General features: G+C 44.4%; 1 protein-coding gene across 2 annotated transcripts in view; it reads right to left on the reverse strand.

Moving 5' to 3' along the window:
• Nucleotides 1-974: 974 nt before the first annotated feature.
• The window catches only part of LOC147424412 (acyl-acyl carrier protein thioesterase ATL3, chloroplastic-like), a 43,749-nt gene continuing 26,525 nt past the window's right edge, over nt 975-18,198 (reverse strand). For both annotated transcript variants that reach the window (XM_086499517.1, XM_086499518.1), the window contains one exon: nt 975-1,401. Coding sequence is in view for 1 of the 2 variants with exons in the window: in XM_086499518.1 (XP_086355644.1) it covers nt 1,285-1,401 (117 nt within the window). In the remaining variant the exon portion in view is untranslated. The remainder of the gene's footprint in view (nt 1,402-18,198) is intronic.

Here is an 18,198-nt window from a genome sequence, read left to right on the forward strand (position 1 = left end):
TAGTCTGGAAAGGCCCGTCTCTGCCACATCTATCTCTCTTAGCATCTCCTCTGAAGTATCATAAAACACTGCCTAGTGATGGGCAGTCCTAGCATTGAAGTCCCCGAGGATGATAATGTCACCAGCCCTAGAGAACTCCCATATATCTTTGTTTTGTACTGTTGTTAGGTTATTTTGTTACTCTGACTTTGTATCAGATCCACCACTTTGTAACTTTCGGGTCTCATAGGTCATTATGGCCTTTTGAAGACGTTAATATGACATTTCATATCATCTCATCTCTCTCTCTCTCTCTCTCTCTCTCTCTCTCTCTCTCTCTCTCTGTGAGTGTGGCTGTTTTAAGGTTTGATGTTCATAAATAGGAGTTCACATATAGCTAGTACTTTAACAAGTGCTAGGGTGTCGAAGGGAGTTGGCCTAGCAATCAAAACTTGAGACCACTCAAAATGGGGCTTCATGTTCATCCATTAATGCACAACATATTGCGAAAGACAGGCAAGCGTTAGGGAATAACATCACAACATTTCCTTATGGGATGAGTGCATAATTGGCCTACATTAAAACTGAAGTTCGCGAGGAAGACGAGGACAACACGTCTAAAACCTTTGCTAGAGTCTTATGTTAACACATTGTCTTAGCTTTGCAAGGAAAAGGACCTAGTACATATTGTGGCCAAAAGAATCACCCTCTTTCAAAGTGTTACTCCATAGACCAAAGGAAGAGCAATCATAGCAGAAGGAGAGGAAAGAGGAGAAAGCATCAACATCTATAATGTTTGTGATAATTGATGTGATTAAACGGATGATCCTCGGTCATTTAGAAGTCATAATTATGCACATGTGCATGAGTCGGCTTTGATACTTAAGTAGTGGCTAATTTCATTTTCATAGAGCAGATAAGGGAAGTAAAACCTAGATATAGTTCCAGCAAGAGAAGGATAATATAACCTAGATATAGTTCCAGCAAGAGAAGGGTAATAAAACCTAGATATAGTTCAACAAGAGGAGATGCACATACATTTTCATAGAAAGATAGTTTCACTGACTCAAGATCATGAACAGAGAGGGCAAGAGTGCCCGATCGCACATACATGTCAATAACCAGTTCAATAATTTCTTCAAAGAGGGTGGGCCAAGCCAATTGGACACTTGTTCCACCCACAAATCCAAGTGTTGAGAGCAAACGCATAAGAAGGCTTACAGTATTTCTTTGGCAAGTACTTGTAGCTACTTGGACTAAGAAAATTGGAGTTTCACGTGTTATGGCTATCTGTTGTTGCCATGGTTAGTTTGCCTCTTCTCGTAGGTAAAGTGCTATTTTTGACTTGAAATCCGCTGGAAAACGAACAGGCTTGTAGTTCTTGTCAAGACAGACAACTGTCGATTTAGACTCCAATATAACCTGCAATACAAGTTCATTTTCAGTAAGAGCTCATATCCACAAACTTCCCATCAAACTCTTTGCAGAATGCATCGCATTTTCCCACATTGCAGATTTCAATATTAACCAAATATAAACACTTTTAATTCGAAACCACCACTAGGCCACATAAGACTCAACGAAAAACATTGGCTATCTAAGGCGGCATTCTAGGCTAATTTGAAATACATGTGAAGGACCAGACTTAAGTAAGTGAAGAGCCTCTGATTTTAGCTCCCCAAAATTAGGAAAACTACAGTTGTAAGAGCCCTATTTAATCCACAGGTTTCTTGTCAATGTTAATATCAGAGCAGGTCACTCAGGGCATGGTATAGCTGTGCACTAAAAATTTGGAGTACAAAATGTGAAGTGGTGTTAGCCTTCCGTTGTAGGTCTCGAAGGTGCATGAATCATCATCAAAGTCGTCAGAAGATGGAGTATCTGTGTTTGAACGAAATCATTTCTTGTGGTAATTTCTTGACATTCTCTTCCGGTACTTTCATTTCCTCAACTTCCACCTTTCTTCCTCACTGGAACTGGAACTAGAAGGGGAACGGAAGGAGAATTGGAGTCGTCCTCAAAGTGGACACAGTATTGGTGTTTCCTTTTAGATCCCTCTCAAGCAATTCCTCGGAAGTTGACTGTCGGCCAAGATAGCCAGGAAAAGACTCAGACTTCCCTCCCTAAACGAGTGCAGAGAAGCGGAAGTTCTACTTGCAAAAAGAGCTGGACAACGCTCTTGAAAAGAAGATTAGTTTTAAAGTTTCAAGTGCTAAAAAATTTCAGTTCTTTTCGTGCGTTGTTGTGGAATTACCGCCTTGTTAGTGCCAAGCCGGCTACAGTGGTATCAGAGCTTCAGTCAATTCTTCTTTCATGGAGGATCTGATGAGACTTTTTGCAGCACACGCTATAGATTCTGACAGAGAATCCGATCAGCAATGGGAAGTCATCCTATCTCGGGATGAAGAACCAATGGCAGATAGGTTGATGAGGAGTTGGATGATCAACTCAAAGAATGCTTGATCAAGGATCCACGTCTTGCAGACCTTCGATGCAAACTGCAAGTTAGCCCTCATGCAAAAGCGACTCGTGGAATATTCAAAGGATCCTAAATGTGCGGAATTTATGGACCAACCGATCCTAGAATTTTACGAGAGGTGGCAGAAGGTCACCAACCCTCCTCTCAAGTTGGCAATGAAAGTGAAAGCAAAGCCGAAATCTGACACGAGGACTTCTCTTTCGGCATCCAAAGAAATTGATCGAGCCATGGAGCAAAAGATCAATGAAATCACGAAATACGGGAAACACTCACAGTCCTTTCAGCTTTCTCCCTGACCTAAGAGGAGAATCAATGGCCTCTCGCAATCTCGCATGAATCTCATCCATGGGATAAGTCTTCAGATACTTCACATATTTCGGGTTTTGGGAGTACTTCATTTATCTTTTCACACATGTGTCAACCTGCAATTGATGTTTGTACTCCGCTCTGGCAAACTTTCCCGCCGAAAATCTGCTCAATTATTCATTCTTTTCTTCAGTTTTTGCACCGGATTTCAACTTTTCTTTGCCTTCCCACCGAGAGGTGTTATGTCTGTCAAATTCTCCGCGGGAACCCATGTGTACTCTTGGGTTCTTTATGGCTTATGCCCTTAAGACCATAGTTACCCGGAACGCGGAACGAAAACGGCGCCCGGACCCCCGCGGAACGGGGAACGGCTAGGGATCCGAAACAGGAACGGCGGGGAACGGGAGGCATAAAAAAACACACACCCAAATAATGCAATTTTTAGCTCTACATGTTTGAAATTTTTGAAATTTGAATACAAGTGGTATTAGAGTCCTTTTGAGTCTAATACTCACAAAAAACACTCCTAGGTTATGGATGATGCGAGAGGGAGAGGGAGAGACTCGAGAGGGAGGGAGAGGGAGAGAGCTTGAGAGAGAGAGAGAGAGACTCAAGAGAGGGAGAGAGCTTGAGAGAGTGAGAGGGGGAGAGCTTGAGACTCGAGAGTCGATTGAGCTTAAGGCTTAAGCCTTAGACCTTGAGGGCATGTGGATTTGCTTGAGAAGGGAATGGGTGTGAGGGGGTGCATTTTGAGTCCTTGCACACTTTAAAAAACACCTAATCTTCGCTACAAATTTGCAAAAAACTGCCCATTTCTCCCCATTTTTGAGAGTTGGCCATTCCGAGGCCGTTCCGGCCGGCGTTCCGGTATCACGTGGTCACCCGGAACGGCAAAACGTTCTGGGACGTTCAAGCATGGCAAGGGGGGAGGGAACGACGTTCCGGCGTTCCAGGGCCTAGGGAACGCGTTCCCCGGTAACTATGCTTAAGACAAAACAATGAAAACGGGAGTGCGCCCAATGTGCGATTGACAAAGGGTGGGAGTGGCTAATAAGTGTGTTGCAGAAGTAATCGAATCCTGCGTAGAAGAAGAATCTTTCTGAGCTCTAATGCCACTGTTACACGCTTGGACACTCCAAGCAAGAAATCAATAGCAACACACGATCAAAAACTTCAAAATCACTGACCTTAAATAGAAAGAGAGAGAGTCGATATGGCACGGCGAAGTGCAACGCCCAGAAGCACTAGCCCCGAAGATTGGCGCCCCTGTTGATCTTCCTTTATTATTGATCACTGCAAAGTACAACTCCCGAGGGTCCTCTGCTCTTAGACTCTACGTCCAAATGATCTACAGAGCGAGGCCCCAAGGGCTCTTATAAACAGTACAAGGGATGCCCAATAGTAGAGCCCCAAAAGCATTAAGTTCAAAAGCACTAAAACCCAAAAGCGTTCGCTCCCAAAGGCTAGCGTTGAAATCAGCTAGCGACGCCCAATGTGATTTGCGAAAATATGTACAACCTGCCACGTCATCAGTGCAAAACGCAGACGTCCATACAACTACCACGTCATCGGCGCGATTTACGAAAAATCCCTCCAAAGTTAAGCTTTGGGTTTTTAGAGTTTTTGGTTGTGCTCGTAAGTTCTTCAAGTTCGTCAGTTCAGTTTCTCGTCCACTCGGCCATTTCTCTTCAACTTGTTCATGCCACATCATCACTTTGTGACAGATGGCTAGGTTGCATGATTGGAACACGTGTTCAGTGTGAACTAAGTATGTGATTTTGTGAACTATATGCTCTGTGAATGTACTATCTTGTGGGGATGGTCAAGGGTCTCGTTCGCTTGAATATAAAAAGAAAGGATATCAATATAATAGTTGTCACAAAGTGATGATGTGGCATGGCCGACTGGACGCACTCCGGACAGAGGGAGGTCCAACCTCTAGTGAAAGATACATAAAGTCTTACCAACTTACAAAGCCTAGCCGAGAGGCTTAAATTAAAGAACTTGAAGCTCAAACTTGTACCAACTTATGGTACCCCGGCCGAGGGGCCTAAAACCCTAAAGACCAGAAGCTTGCACCCTGAGAGAGGGTTCCGTAAATAGCGCTAACATGTTAATATGGCACATTGTACTAATGCTCACGTGGCAAGCTGTAGGAAAATTCCGCATTTTGCACTGGCTGTGCCACGTGACAAGCTATATGGCTTTCCGCGATTCACGCTGGCACCTTTTGAGAGCAGACGCTTTTGGGTTTGCAGTGCTTTTGATACAATGCTTTTGGGGCTTTGCTTTTGAAATTTGAGCATCCCTTGTAAGAATAAAAGAGCAATGCGGCCTCACTTTGCAGAGCATCTGGATGCAAAGTCCAAGAGAAGAGGTTCCTCGAGAGTTGTACTTTGCAATGATTAGTTATAAAGAAATACCAAAAGGGAGGGTCTTTGGGGCCAATACTTCGAGGCATGGAACTTCCCCATGCCGTGTCGACTCTCTCTCTCTCTCTCTCTCTCTCTCTCTCTCTCTCTCTCTCTCTCTCTCTCTATATATATATATATATATATATATATATATATATATATATATATATATATATATATATATATATATATACTAAAGTTCACTGACTTTGAAGTTTTTGTTCATGCATTGCTATTGATTTCTCGCTTGCAGTGTCCAAGCCTGTTACATTGGTATCAGAGCTCAAAAAGATTCTTCTTCTACGGAAGATGCGATCCTTCTGTAGCACACAGATTCTCGAGGAGAACATGACAAGAACAATTGAGGTTTTATATGTTACTTTGTCTTAAAGGGCATAAGAACCCAAGAGTACACATGGGTTTTTGCGAAGAATCTGACAGAGATAACACCACTCGGTGGGCAAGCAAAGAATCCGGCACAGGAATTGAAGAGAACTCGGCAAATTTTTGGCAAGGAAGTGTCACGAGGACATGGAAATTGCTAACTTGAGTTGTTGGTTTCTTTTCAATGATTTTTGTTTAATTTTTGGGACCCTCTTTTTGAAGTTGCAAATGACCGGACATTGTATGGCCAGTGTGAAACAGCTGACGGCCGAGAGTTTCACCTGCAGTCGGGAAGGGCAGGTCACCACGAGTTGGTCGGGCCAATCGACACTGGAATCCGAGCAATAAAAGGGTATCTAGGCTCATTTCAAAGTCATTTAGGCCCCTTGCTACACTTATAAGTCAGTGGGTACTAGGAAATTAACTCAAAAGAGGCATAAGGGACACATGGCGGCTCCAAATGCATTTGCCAGAAGCATCAGCAAGAGGGGGCACCCATTTCAAGAGAGGGAGCTTTTTGGGTAAGTGTGTGCTACAGTGTGTGTGAGTAGTGGGTGGAGGTGCTCACAGCTTTAATGGAAAGCTTGCCTTCTCCCTTGCTCTATGTAGCACGACAATTTGCTCTTGCGCATCTCTCTCTCCTCTTTGCACATATGGTAATGCCCCTCTAGTTGGGCTTCTCAGATGACCATGTACAATTATGGGGGTTTTATGCCCGTTTGCCAAGGCAAGAGCCTTCTGTACAAGAACCATATTAGCTAATTGCTAATCCCCTTCAGGTACGCGCAGTTCTATCGCGAAGGAATCCCAAAACGGAGAGTTTTCTCGCATGAAACTCGTCCGATTTACAGGGGAATTGTCTCATTGCGTGCAGGAGCACCTAAGACACACGTAGGCATGCTTGCTCCGCTCGAAACGGTCCAAAACGGAGAATTACAACCTGCTGTGTTTTTCTGCAGGTTTAGGGTTTCGTACCTAATGTCACGATTGTGACTATGTTAACAGCATTACATCTACTCCTAGTTGCAGACCCGGCCCGGTCTCAATACGGTCTCCACAGTCTGCATCTCCATCTGCTGTTGTTCTGCAACTAGCTTACCTACGAGCGCTTCAACTGTGCTAAGAGAGTGGGTATAGAGATCAAAGCGTACATTCCTACAATGCATGTTGGAACTTTGCTAACTTTGATCACACTAGCTCCCACTCTCGCAATCTCCAACTGCCTCCAAAAGCTGCGAACACTATGATTGTCCGCTCCCCATACACATGCGAAACCGAATTCACCAAAAGCTACTCCACGTTTCAACGATGTCAATGTCAGACGTGTCATGCACACTCTTTCCATTCGTCTGATGTCACTGGCTCGAGCCTCGCGGGGTGGTCTATCCACCCCAAGCGTGGGGGGTCCAATCCCCCCACTTGAGGCAGCCTCAACGGAGACTAAGGTAAATTCCCCCACCCCATGTAGTGATTCGTTCCCCCTGCTTGAGGTGCTTCGCAAGGTAAAATCCCCCACCCCGCGGGGTGGTCTATCCACCCCAGGCGCAGAGGGTCCAATCCCTCTGATCGAGGTGCTTCGCAGGGTAAAAGCTAGCACACCTGATTGTTCCCGGGGTTCGTGCCTCTCGGGTATCCTATCTAATCGATTGCCTTTGAGGTTCGTTCCTCCCATTAGGCATTGTCCGTGCTTGCCGTTGGAGTTCGTTCCTTCCAATAGAGGTGTGCAATGTACTCATAGCACTCACTGAACACAAGTTCGTCATTGCTTTGAGAGTATAGTAAGCTTTGAGAGTATAGATAGCTTTGAGAATAGGAGAATTTGAAAGAATGAAAGCAAGAGCGTTTATATATATGGTTGTATTTTTCATTAAGGGCCCCTGAATACTCTCTCCTACGGGGGCTGGGAGAGAGACCACTTGCTTCCCATTCCCCCGTAGTGCCAAGGTGGGCACCAATTATTTTCCCTCCCCTTGCATGGCGGGCAAGGGGGAGGTTTACACAACATACCCCACTTCCGCACTTCGAAAAGTGGAGTTTGGATCTCACCATGGAGTGAGTCCTAATTTTTTTGGTTCACAGCACACCCACCCTTTCGCACTAAATTGGGAGGTACTGCTCGAGACTCATCCCTTCGCAGCTCAAGGGGAGCCACCACTCCTTTCTCCCCCTCCCGTGGCCCAATAGGGGGAGCGCCTCTGACCCAGGTCTGGGGGGAGAAAGGCTTTTACACCTCCCTCCCAAGCACCCCGTGGGGTGGGCCCGAGATGTCCAAACCCCCCCCCCCCTCACGGGGCTCTTCGCCAACTTCAGGAAGGTGAGTTACCCCACCCTCCTAAAGTCCTCAAGTCTTACCTTTAGCCCAAGCACAAGGCGTAATGCGTTCAATACCCATAGGACAAACTTCGGGTGTAGTGCGTTCAAATGCCACAAGGGGTGAGCTATCTCATCCACTTGGAAGGTAGATCTTCGCGGGTTGGGAATCACCCCATCCGGTGGAAGATCCCTACCTTTAGCCCAGGTATAAGGCGTAATGCGTTCAATACCCTTGGGAAAACCCTTGGGTATAGTGCGTTATAAAACCCACAAGGGACAAGTTACCTCATCTACTTGGAGGTTAAATCTTCACGGGTTGAGTGTCACCCATCCGCTAGAAGATCCCTAAGAGGCAATGGAGAGTTCTCAGTTAGAATCCAGTCCCACCGCGTGGAGGCGACTCTCCGTAGGCACTTGTGGGCACTTTCTTTGACGACATCATCGTCTTCTCCAAGAGTAAGGCAGAGCACAGACACCAACCAATGCTTAGTGAACAACCGTGCTACATCTTGTGCGGTAACTATGGCCTTACCAGGAATTAACATACAAAATTTGCTTAAACGATCAACGATTGTTAAGCATTGTGTGTTCCTTGCATGCAAACTAGGTGGAAGATTAGTCACATAATCCATAGACATCCTGAAAAGGTCCTTCGGGAATGGGCAATGGTATAAAGAGATCTTGCTGCCTACCCCTAGGGGCTTTTACCTTTTGACAAACGGTGCACTGGGTGACATAGTTAAATACATCTTTTCGTATTTTAGGCCAATAAAAGAATCTTTCTATTTTTTCCAAAGAAGTGTTCATTCCCCTGTGCCCACTCGTGAGAGAGTCACAAGCATCGTGCATATGGCTGGCTTGAGAGAGGGCAACACACATAGACGGTGACGAAAATACAACAATCCTTCACAAATGAGATAGTTGATGGACCCTTCGGAAGCAAAAGCCTGCAACCATTGCTTACCAAACTTGGAATCTGCGTACTGATTCTTCATACTGTCGAAAGAGACACCCTGACTAGAAACTGTGGAGCTTGACTCAAGAGCCAAGATCTGTCCTTTGCGACTTAACGCGTCTACAATAGGGTTAGTTCTTCCATGAACATATTCAATCAAACCACCAAATTGCTCAAAAAACTGAGACCACCTTGCTTTGCGATCATTTCAATGTGCAAATAGGCATAGACTAGAGCCACTTCAGGGCTTGATGATCTGTGCAGACTGTAAACTCTCTACGATAAAGAAAATGCTTCCAATGCTTTAGAGAATGAATAACAGACAAAAGCTCCTTATCATAAACTGAATAGTTCTTTTCTGCACTATTTAACTTCCGACTGAGAAATGCAACTGGGCGGCCATGTTGTTAAAGAACAGCTCCTATGGCGACATTGCTTGCATCCGTCCATACCTCAAAGGGGGTCATCCCAAGAGGCAAAGATGAGACATGACGCTTCTATCACCGCAACCTTGAAAGCTTCAAACACCTCAACGACTACCTCGAGAAAAACAACGCACAAACGGAGAGTTTTCATCCCTTTCAAACATCTGTCATTGGTGCGGCAATGCGTGCAAAACTCTCTACGTGCGAACTATATGCCTGACATAGACCAAGAAAAGAACGCACATCATAAGCAGTTTTGGGCAAATCCCAATTACGAACCTGTTCTACCTTTGCAAGATCAAGCTTGACACCTGCTACAGAAATGATATAGCCTATATAAGTAACTTCAGTTAGAAAAAATTCAGACTTAGTAGTTGCAATGTACAGCTGACACTCATCCAAGCAGACTAAAACCTTTTCTACATCCTTTTCGTGTTATTCCCATGATGCAGAGAATATAAGAATGTCATCAAGAAAGATGTTTAACACACACACGCCAATCATATCACCAAAATGACCTACCATGAGACGGACGAATGTACCCACAGCGCTTGTCAATCCAAAAGGCATAACCACATATTCCCATTGCCCTCGCTCTGTGCAAAAGGCGGTCTTGTAGATGTCGCCTTTGAATACCCTTACCTGATGGTACCTACTTTTGAGATCGACCTTACTGAAGACCTTTGCCCCATTGAGTCTGTCGAGGATATACTCTATGTGAGGCATCGGAAACTTGTTCTTGACGGTCATCTTGTTTAATGCTCTGTAATCTACACACAAACGAGACGAACCATCTTTCTTGCCGACAAATAAAATAGGAGCAGCAAAAGGACTTACACTAGGGCGTATGGATCCTCTGGCCACTAATTCAGTGAGTTGCCGCTCTAACTCTTCTTCTTGAGACTTGTTCAAACGGTAGGGAGCCTTACTGACTAGCTGTGCCCCCTCCGTGAGTTCTGTGCGATAGTCCTCCGGCCGCTCGAGTGGGAGACGAGGTGAAAGGTCATCTTGCAAAAAGAGGTGCTCATACTTGATAAACAGACCTGAATACCTTTTTGGAGCCTTTAGGTCCTGAGTTACTAGAGAGGCATAAATGAATGCCGCTTGTGCTCCCCGTCGTACTTCATGTTTCGCCTGCACATGAGAAATGAGAGGTAAAGAATGAAGACCCTCCTCACCATAGTTTTTCCATACGTAAACCATGCGTCTCACTTACGCGGGTATGGAAGCCCGAAATAAGCCCGATTCAGACCCCCCAGAGATTCCATACGTGGAATACCATACAGCATCCTAAAAGGTAGTCTATATATATAACAAATTGCAATTTCAACACTAAAGAGCAGCACAAAATCATAAAATGCATTAAAACACCATAGAAAAATGTAGAATCTAGTTGAAATTTGAATCAACGAGTGAGGAGTCGAGACTCGAGAGTGACAAAGTAGATACTAGAGCAAACTTGCAAAGCAAGTGGTGGTAAAATATGGAGCCTCCAAAACCAAAAAAGACTGTAGACTCCAAATGATAAAACATAAGCAGACTGTAGAGCCTAGAGGATAGAGTCAAGCCACTAGATAGTGTATCCAAAACATAAGTAAAGGACCGAGGCTAGAGCAAAATGCAATGAGTTCTAACTCTCATTGTAGGCCACCTCATCGGAAGAGATTCCATAACATCATCTGTGCTCTGTGCAATAGACTCCAAAATCTCCTACAACTCAAGCAAACGCTCCTCATCCTTCTCTTTGTTAAGCATCTCTAATGTGACCTCTATTCTCTCATAGCCGCGCTCTTTGATCTTGCATATGAGCCTCAAGTTGGTGTGTATGCAGACAAGCTTCTCGGTATGAGTAGGAAGTAGCCTATTTCTTCTCTTGGTGTGAATGAGAGAGAAGGTGCTCCAATTTCTTTCACATGGAGAGGCACATGTCCCTTGAGAAAGCACCTTAAGTGCAAGAGTTTGCAATGTGGGCGTGCAAGCCCCAAAAGTCTCCCACCATTTCACACCCTCTTGCATTCTCTTTGGATCCTTTGCAATAGGATGAGCAAATGACTTCCTTTCATTGAGGAAAGTGTCCCACTCCTCAATGAGGATACCTTGCATGGTCAAATCACCCTTAATGTACCTCTCCAAAAAAGTCAGCCACCCGTCATGAACCTCACTATCAATATATTGACCTCTTCCTCGCCATACAGGATGCAACAAGTATCCCACAACATGCAATGGTGTGTGCATCACATTCCATCTATCAATGCATACGTCCTTGATCTCTAGCATCCTTGCCGCATCAACACCTTGCATGTTTTCAATTTGCTCAACCATGCGATCTGTAAGCTCGTACACAAGCCCCATGGTGGCTCTTTCCCTATCAGCCAAACGAAGGATCTTCAAGATGGGAGCACAAATCTTCAAAAGTAACTTGGCTTCTTGCCAAAAGGATGCATTGAACACAATGTCGGAGACGACAATGGCCTTTACAATCTTGGACGCCTTCATCTTCACAAATTTTACATCAATCATAAGCCTACGTACACCTTGCATACATCTCTCATCCACAAGACTAGACAACATGAAACCGGCCTGTAGGGCTTTGGCTTTACCCAAATTCTTTACTTTAGACACACACACACACACACACACACACACACACACACACAGAATACTTTGCAAAAGGAACCTGCGACGGGAATTAACACTTTAGTACACACACGGCTCGAAAGCTAGAATGCTCCGAGCAGACGCCGACAACCTGTAGGCCCCAAAATTGGCGCCCCTTTCGGTTTTCTTTTTACTTTGAGAGGGTAAATTACGAAGTAGAGTCCTGGGAATTCTTTACCTGTATCCAGCTAGATACCACCTATGGCCAAATTTCAGTAACATAACAGCCCCAAAACTTGCATGAAACCTATTCCCCTGCTGAAACTCACTTCCACTGGCATAAACCCTCTCATTTCTGCCCAAAAACAGTAAATTCAGCTCACTGTATTTACTGGTTTTTGCCTTGTTTTCAGCCCTAAACAATCCCCGAACTGTCCTCTGTCAGTGGGGCACTGTTCCCAATCGTTCTAGCATCTATCTCGCTGAAATTCAGCGCATAAGCAGAGCTGAAATTGCACCTGTACGGTGAGGTTATCACCCTCACCAGTGCCTGCTTTTGGAGTAGCAATTAGCTACTCCTGTTCCTGCTCAAGGAGGCTCTTGCCTCAGCACAAAAGCATGAAACCACAGAGCTGTACATCAATCAAATGAAGATCCCTCTTGTGGGGCATCACATATCTGCACGTAGGGGAGAGAGAGAGCAGTGCGTAGTATGCAGGTCATCACTCCTAGCACCACACTGTACATGGAGTGGAAAGGAAGCACTTCATAGCTCGTAACCTGTGAGACACGTTCCACAAATGAGCCCTCCCAGCTACAAAATTCAGCCCCCATTTTTTTGCAAGAGGAAAGTGCACAGAAATGTGCCACTTAGCGCGATTACAAGTATTTTCCGTTTCGGCGTTGCCACCTAAAAATCTCCCGACTGGTTGCCTAGTTGACTTCGCGGCAAAGTTGTAAAATGTTTCCCTTGTCATTCCGAAGGTGTCATATGACGCAAACACATTTCACGGCCCAAAATAGCAGTTTCCCAATTTTTAGGAAATGCTTTCGTTGGGCTCCCACTGGTCGTCTAACCATCTATCCTCATTGGGACCGCATCCAAAAATGCAATGTGGCCCAACTATTGAATACTTTCTGTTGGTGATGCCACCTTGACTTTATGCCTTTATTAAGTTCACTTCCTAGTATCCACCAACTTGCTAAGTGCGACGGGGGGACCTATATGATCTTAAACTGAGCCTAGACATCCTCTTACTATACGAATTCTAGTGCCGACCCACTTCCCGTCTGCAGAAGAAACTACCGTTCACATTGTCCATACAATGTCCGACCATTTGCAACTTCAAAAAGAGGGTCTCAAAAATAAAACAAAAATCATTGGAAAGAAACCAACAACTAAGGTTAGTAGTTGCCACGTCCTTGTGACATAGTTAACAGTTGCCACGTCCTCATGACATACCCCCCTTTTGAAATCGCAAACTTCCTCGATTCCATACCATAGCCATTGATGATCTTGTGCTATTAGCACTCTTTTATCATCGCATGTATCCGCAAGAAAGGTCGTAATACATAGATACAAATGACGTAATGAGACCTTCATACTTTTGTCATTTCCATCTATTACACTGAATTCATATGCACATTTGATGTGCTAGCCCTATCATTACCCCTCCATCCACTTTGCATCCATAGGCGGATAGTTCTTGAACTTCACCAAATAGCGTCTTGCAACCGGTCCTTTAACTTTTCTATCCTTATGTGCCAAAACTTGCTCAGGTACCAGGATCTCATCATCAAGTTCCTCAACTTCTGATTGATCCTCATCTGGCATATCTATTGGCACATCACTCACGAAGGGTCTTAGAAGACTCACGTGAAACGCATTATGAATCTTCCACGCATCAAGCAATTTCAGCCTGTAAGCCACATCGTTGATCTTGTCACGCACTTGAAAAGGCCCATAGTAACGCATATTGAGCTTAGGAAACAACCGTTCCTTGCTCTTCATCTTCTTTAATGTTGCCTTTTCGAACCTTAACAGAACCCAATCACCAGGTGATAATAGCAATTTACGACGGTGACGATTGGCAGCCTTTTTCTGCTTCGCCTAAGTCTTCTCCAAGGCAACTTTAATTTTCTTATACATTTCATCCATGTTCTCAACATATCAATTTGCCTCAAAGATCTTGTCCTTTGTATGCAAAATGGGAGGAACTTTTTTGCCGCCTTCAACAATCTCAAAAGGTGCCTTGCCAGTCGAAAAATGCACCGTATTATTGTACGCATACTCAAGCATAGGCAAATATTGTTCCCACTTGCCCTTATTGTCTGACACATAGCATTTCAACAAATCTAAGACAGTAGAATTAGCCTCTTCTGATTGTCCATCAGTTTGTGGATAAAACGAAGACGAGAACTTGAACGTAGTACCCATGTTCTCAAACAATCTTCTCCAAAACAAACTTCTCATGCGAGGATCACGATCACTGATAATCGATTGTGGCATACCATGGTACTTAAACACATTGTACATAAACAAGCGTGCCATTTGATCAGATTTTATCCTCTTCCTAACAGGGATAAAATGGGCATGCTTGTTGAACCTGCAGATAATGGTCCATATACCATCATTCTTGTTGGAGTTCTTGGAAGATCAAAGATAAAGTCCATAGCAATGCTTTCCCATGGCTTATCGGGAATCGGCAGTGGTTGTAACAACCCTGGTGCCTTTTGCCTGTCAAACTTGACCTTTTGGCAAATTATGCATGATCGCACAAAGGCATCCACATCTCTCCTCAAGGTGCCTAGGCCAATAGAAGAATGTCTCTACCGCTTTAATTATCCCATCAATACCACGATGACACAAAGTATGTCATGCATCATCATAAAACCATCTCTGAGGAGGTAGTGCTCATGATGTTGCCCCTCTTGCAACTGTTCAAAAATCCTTGCAAAATCTTCATCAGTAGCATATTGTTCCTTCATGTCATCTAGCTCATGATGATAAGGAATTGACACAGCTGAAATTTGTGGCTTCCTTGATAACGCATCAACCACAACATTCTTCTTGCCTTCCACATGCATAATCTGGAAGTGGGACATAGAAAGAATGTTTGCCCATCGCATATGCTTTTTGGATAACTTTGACTGTGTCAAGAAGTATCGCCAGGTCTGATGGTCTATCTGGACAACAAAATCAACATCTAAGAGGTAGTGCTTCCAACTAGAAAGCGAATGAATCACGGACAAGAGCTCTTTCTCATAGACTTGCATAGTCTTCTCTGGCCCTTGCAAAATTCGGCTTTCATAAGCTACTACACGTCCATCTTGCATTAGCACTGCTCCGATGCTATTGCCACACGCGTCACACTGGACCACAAATGACTTCCTGAGATCTGGCAAAACAATTACTGGATCTGAAGTCAACTTTTCCTTTAAGAGACTAAAAGCTGAAATCTCTTTTTGGGTCCATCTGAAAGTGACCTCTTTCTTTTGCAAAGCGTGAAGAGGTGATGCTATCTCTGCAAAATTCCTGATAAACCTTCTATAGTAGGAACACAAACCCAAGAAGCTTCTAACATCGTGCACAGTCTTCAAGTCTTGCCATGTTTTGATAGCTTCGACCTTTGTGGAATCCATTCTAACACCATCCCCTTTAAGACTATGAGGCCAAGAAAGTGGATCTCTTTCAAGAAGAATTCACTTTTCTTAGGATTGACAAGTAACCTGTGACTGTGCAGCTCTTCAAACACAATGGTCAAGTGACGCCTATGCTCCTCTTAAGGTCTATCCTATTGAAAATTGCAGCACCCTCTAAACGATCGAGAATATCATCAATTCTAGAAATAGGAAACCTATTCTTGATGGTATTCCTATTCAACACATGGTAATCAACACACATGTGCCATGAGCCATCCTTTTTCTGCACTAGGAGCACTGGGGAGCAAAAGGGTGAAGAACTAGGCTGTAACTCCTCAACCTGGCCCATAATCTCTTTCTGTTGCACTGGACTAACCCTATAGGGAGGTCTATTTGGTGGGCTACACCCTCGCACCAAATCTATCCGATGGTCCTCAGGTCTCTCTGGCGGCAATTGCAACGGTAATGAATCACAAAAACAGTCACTAAACTTTTGCAAAAATACTGACCTTTCTCTTTATCTAACACAGACAAATTTGACTGACCATTATCTGAGACATCACGTACAAAAATCAAGTACACAGTGTTAGGTGCAGCGGAACGAATGTTGTATTTTCTCAAGATTAGTGATCTTTATTGCTCAAAGTTCCTTTTAGTTCTTAGGGAAGGAGAGAGCCTTCCGTCTTGTAGAGTGCTGTGATCACGAACAAAGTGAGTGGATATTGTGCGTGCAAGTGAATGAGACTGAGAGAAGGAGAGAGAAGAGATACGACACCCGAGAGGTTGTAAAACCCTCGTCCGAAGGCCCCACTCTCGTCGGCGAGAGTGGTCTACTTTGATTGCACAAAGGTGTACAATGCGAATGCAATGGACTGATGCAATGGGACTATGCCGATGACGACGGCGACTTGACGGCTGAAATCTGAGATCTTCTAATCGCTGAATTTCGGGACTGTTTCGGTGGCTGAAAATGACTGTTTTGGCTGCGTTTTCTTGGGCTAAAGATAGGGGAACTTCTGCAACCGATCTAGGATGTATCTGCCAACTTGCTAAAGGCTGAAAATGCTGTGTATCTGCAGCAGGTTGGGGCTGAAAGTCAAAACGCTGCAGCAAGGCAAAAACGCCAGCAAAAACGCTAGCTTGGCTGAAATTGCTGATGTCAAAACGCTGATTCTGCTCATGCTTTGCAATCCCAAAAACGTTGGGCTTTGGGGGCTGCCTGAAGGGGTCACAAATGCCAGGAAATGGGCTGATCTGGCGATGGCTGATTCGGGACAAAAACGCCAAGAGGAGTGGGAGGTATGGCGATGAGGGGTCATGAGGGGGGGTATTGTTGAGAAGTTGCCCGTTGAGCGGGAAGCTCCTACTGCCTCTTCTGCCAGAAAGTGTGAACTTTGGTTTGCTTATATATTAACTTAGCAAAATTGCCCTACCTACTTTTGTAGGAAAGTCACTTAAAAATAATAAGTGAAAATCCCAATAAATAGAAAAATAGGCTAAATGCACTGGAAAATTCCCCTAACTGATGCTAATGGATTCTGATGGGAATTCCGATGATCATGCTGTGTGCAACCGGAGGATATGCATCTATGCTAAGTGACTGGGCATGCACGGTCTACGAATAGACTCACAAAAGTGCCAGATCACTGCTAATCTAACTTGATCGGACTAACTGAACCCTGATGTGGTGTAGCTTGTCCACGGACACATAGGGTTGGGATGTGTCACGTGACATCCCCTCCTTTTCAAAGTGAAGTACTGGTACCGAACTGTATGGCGTCGAGGGAGATCGCCAACAACATCCGGAATCCTGGAAGGGACTCTTCGCCGGCCCACTCTACTGTGTGAGTCAAGCGGTACTTGAACTTCAGAAAGGTCTGCAACACTTGCTTCTTTGGGCCACGCTGAAAGCGACACAAAATCTTCTGAATCTCCTTTGTTGCTTCAACTTCGTCTAGAGTCCTGCTTCTTTCGTCTTCAAGAATCTCCATGGCTGAAAATTCCTGAAACCAACTCCAACACAAAACCATGAACATACCCATTCCATGTATAGTGAAGGAAAAAAATCTTATCTTCTCTAAAGACTGTATATGCAATGTAGATGAACATAGAGACGGAGTGACAACCCGTTCATCAAACACATGCAAACAATGCGATCGAATCTTTTCTGTTTGATCGAAATCAATCAACTGTGGCAAATCACAATGGAAATGCCCATGCTTGGTACTCATAGAATCATGTGCTCGTTCAGAAATTGTGTCATGCCAAGGAAGAGACATGGAATGTGACTTCCTGACATACAAACTTTTCAACTTTTCATGCAAATCCACATACATTCGTACGCATCCATGATAGAGACGTGCTCAACATACAATATGTCATGCCTAGAAAAAGGGATCACATAGCGATGCTGACTAAAATACAGGAAACCTTCACAAATGAAACACTCGAACAATGCGTGCGTATCAATCATGCGAACACGTAATACTTCCTATGATGGTTCTTTGGACCAAGGCTCGAGAGCCAAGATCGCTTCTTCTTGAATGATCAAATCGTCTTGTGGGGGTTCTTCGGATCTCGACTCGAAAGCCAAGATCAAATCTTTCGTGATTGATCGAACCTACAACGAGGTTAGCTTCACTAGGAAAAGCATCCACTAACACATCATCCTTGTGAACAATCACATCATCTTCATGCAACTCA

The sequence above is a fragment of the Adiantum capillus-veneris genome, chromosome 25, assembly GCF_014529385.1.
Source record: "Adiantum capillus-veneris isolate H3 chromosome 25, ASM1452938v2, whole genome shotgun sequence".
In the NCBI taxonomy this organism is placed as follows: domain Eukaryota; kingdom Viridiplantae; phylum Streptophyta; class Polypodiopsida; order Polypodiales; family Pteridaceae; genus Adiantum; species Adiantum capillus-veneris.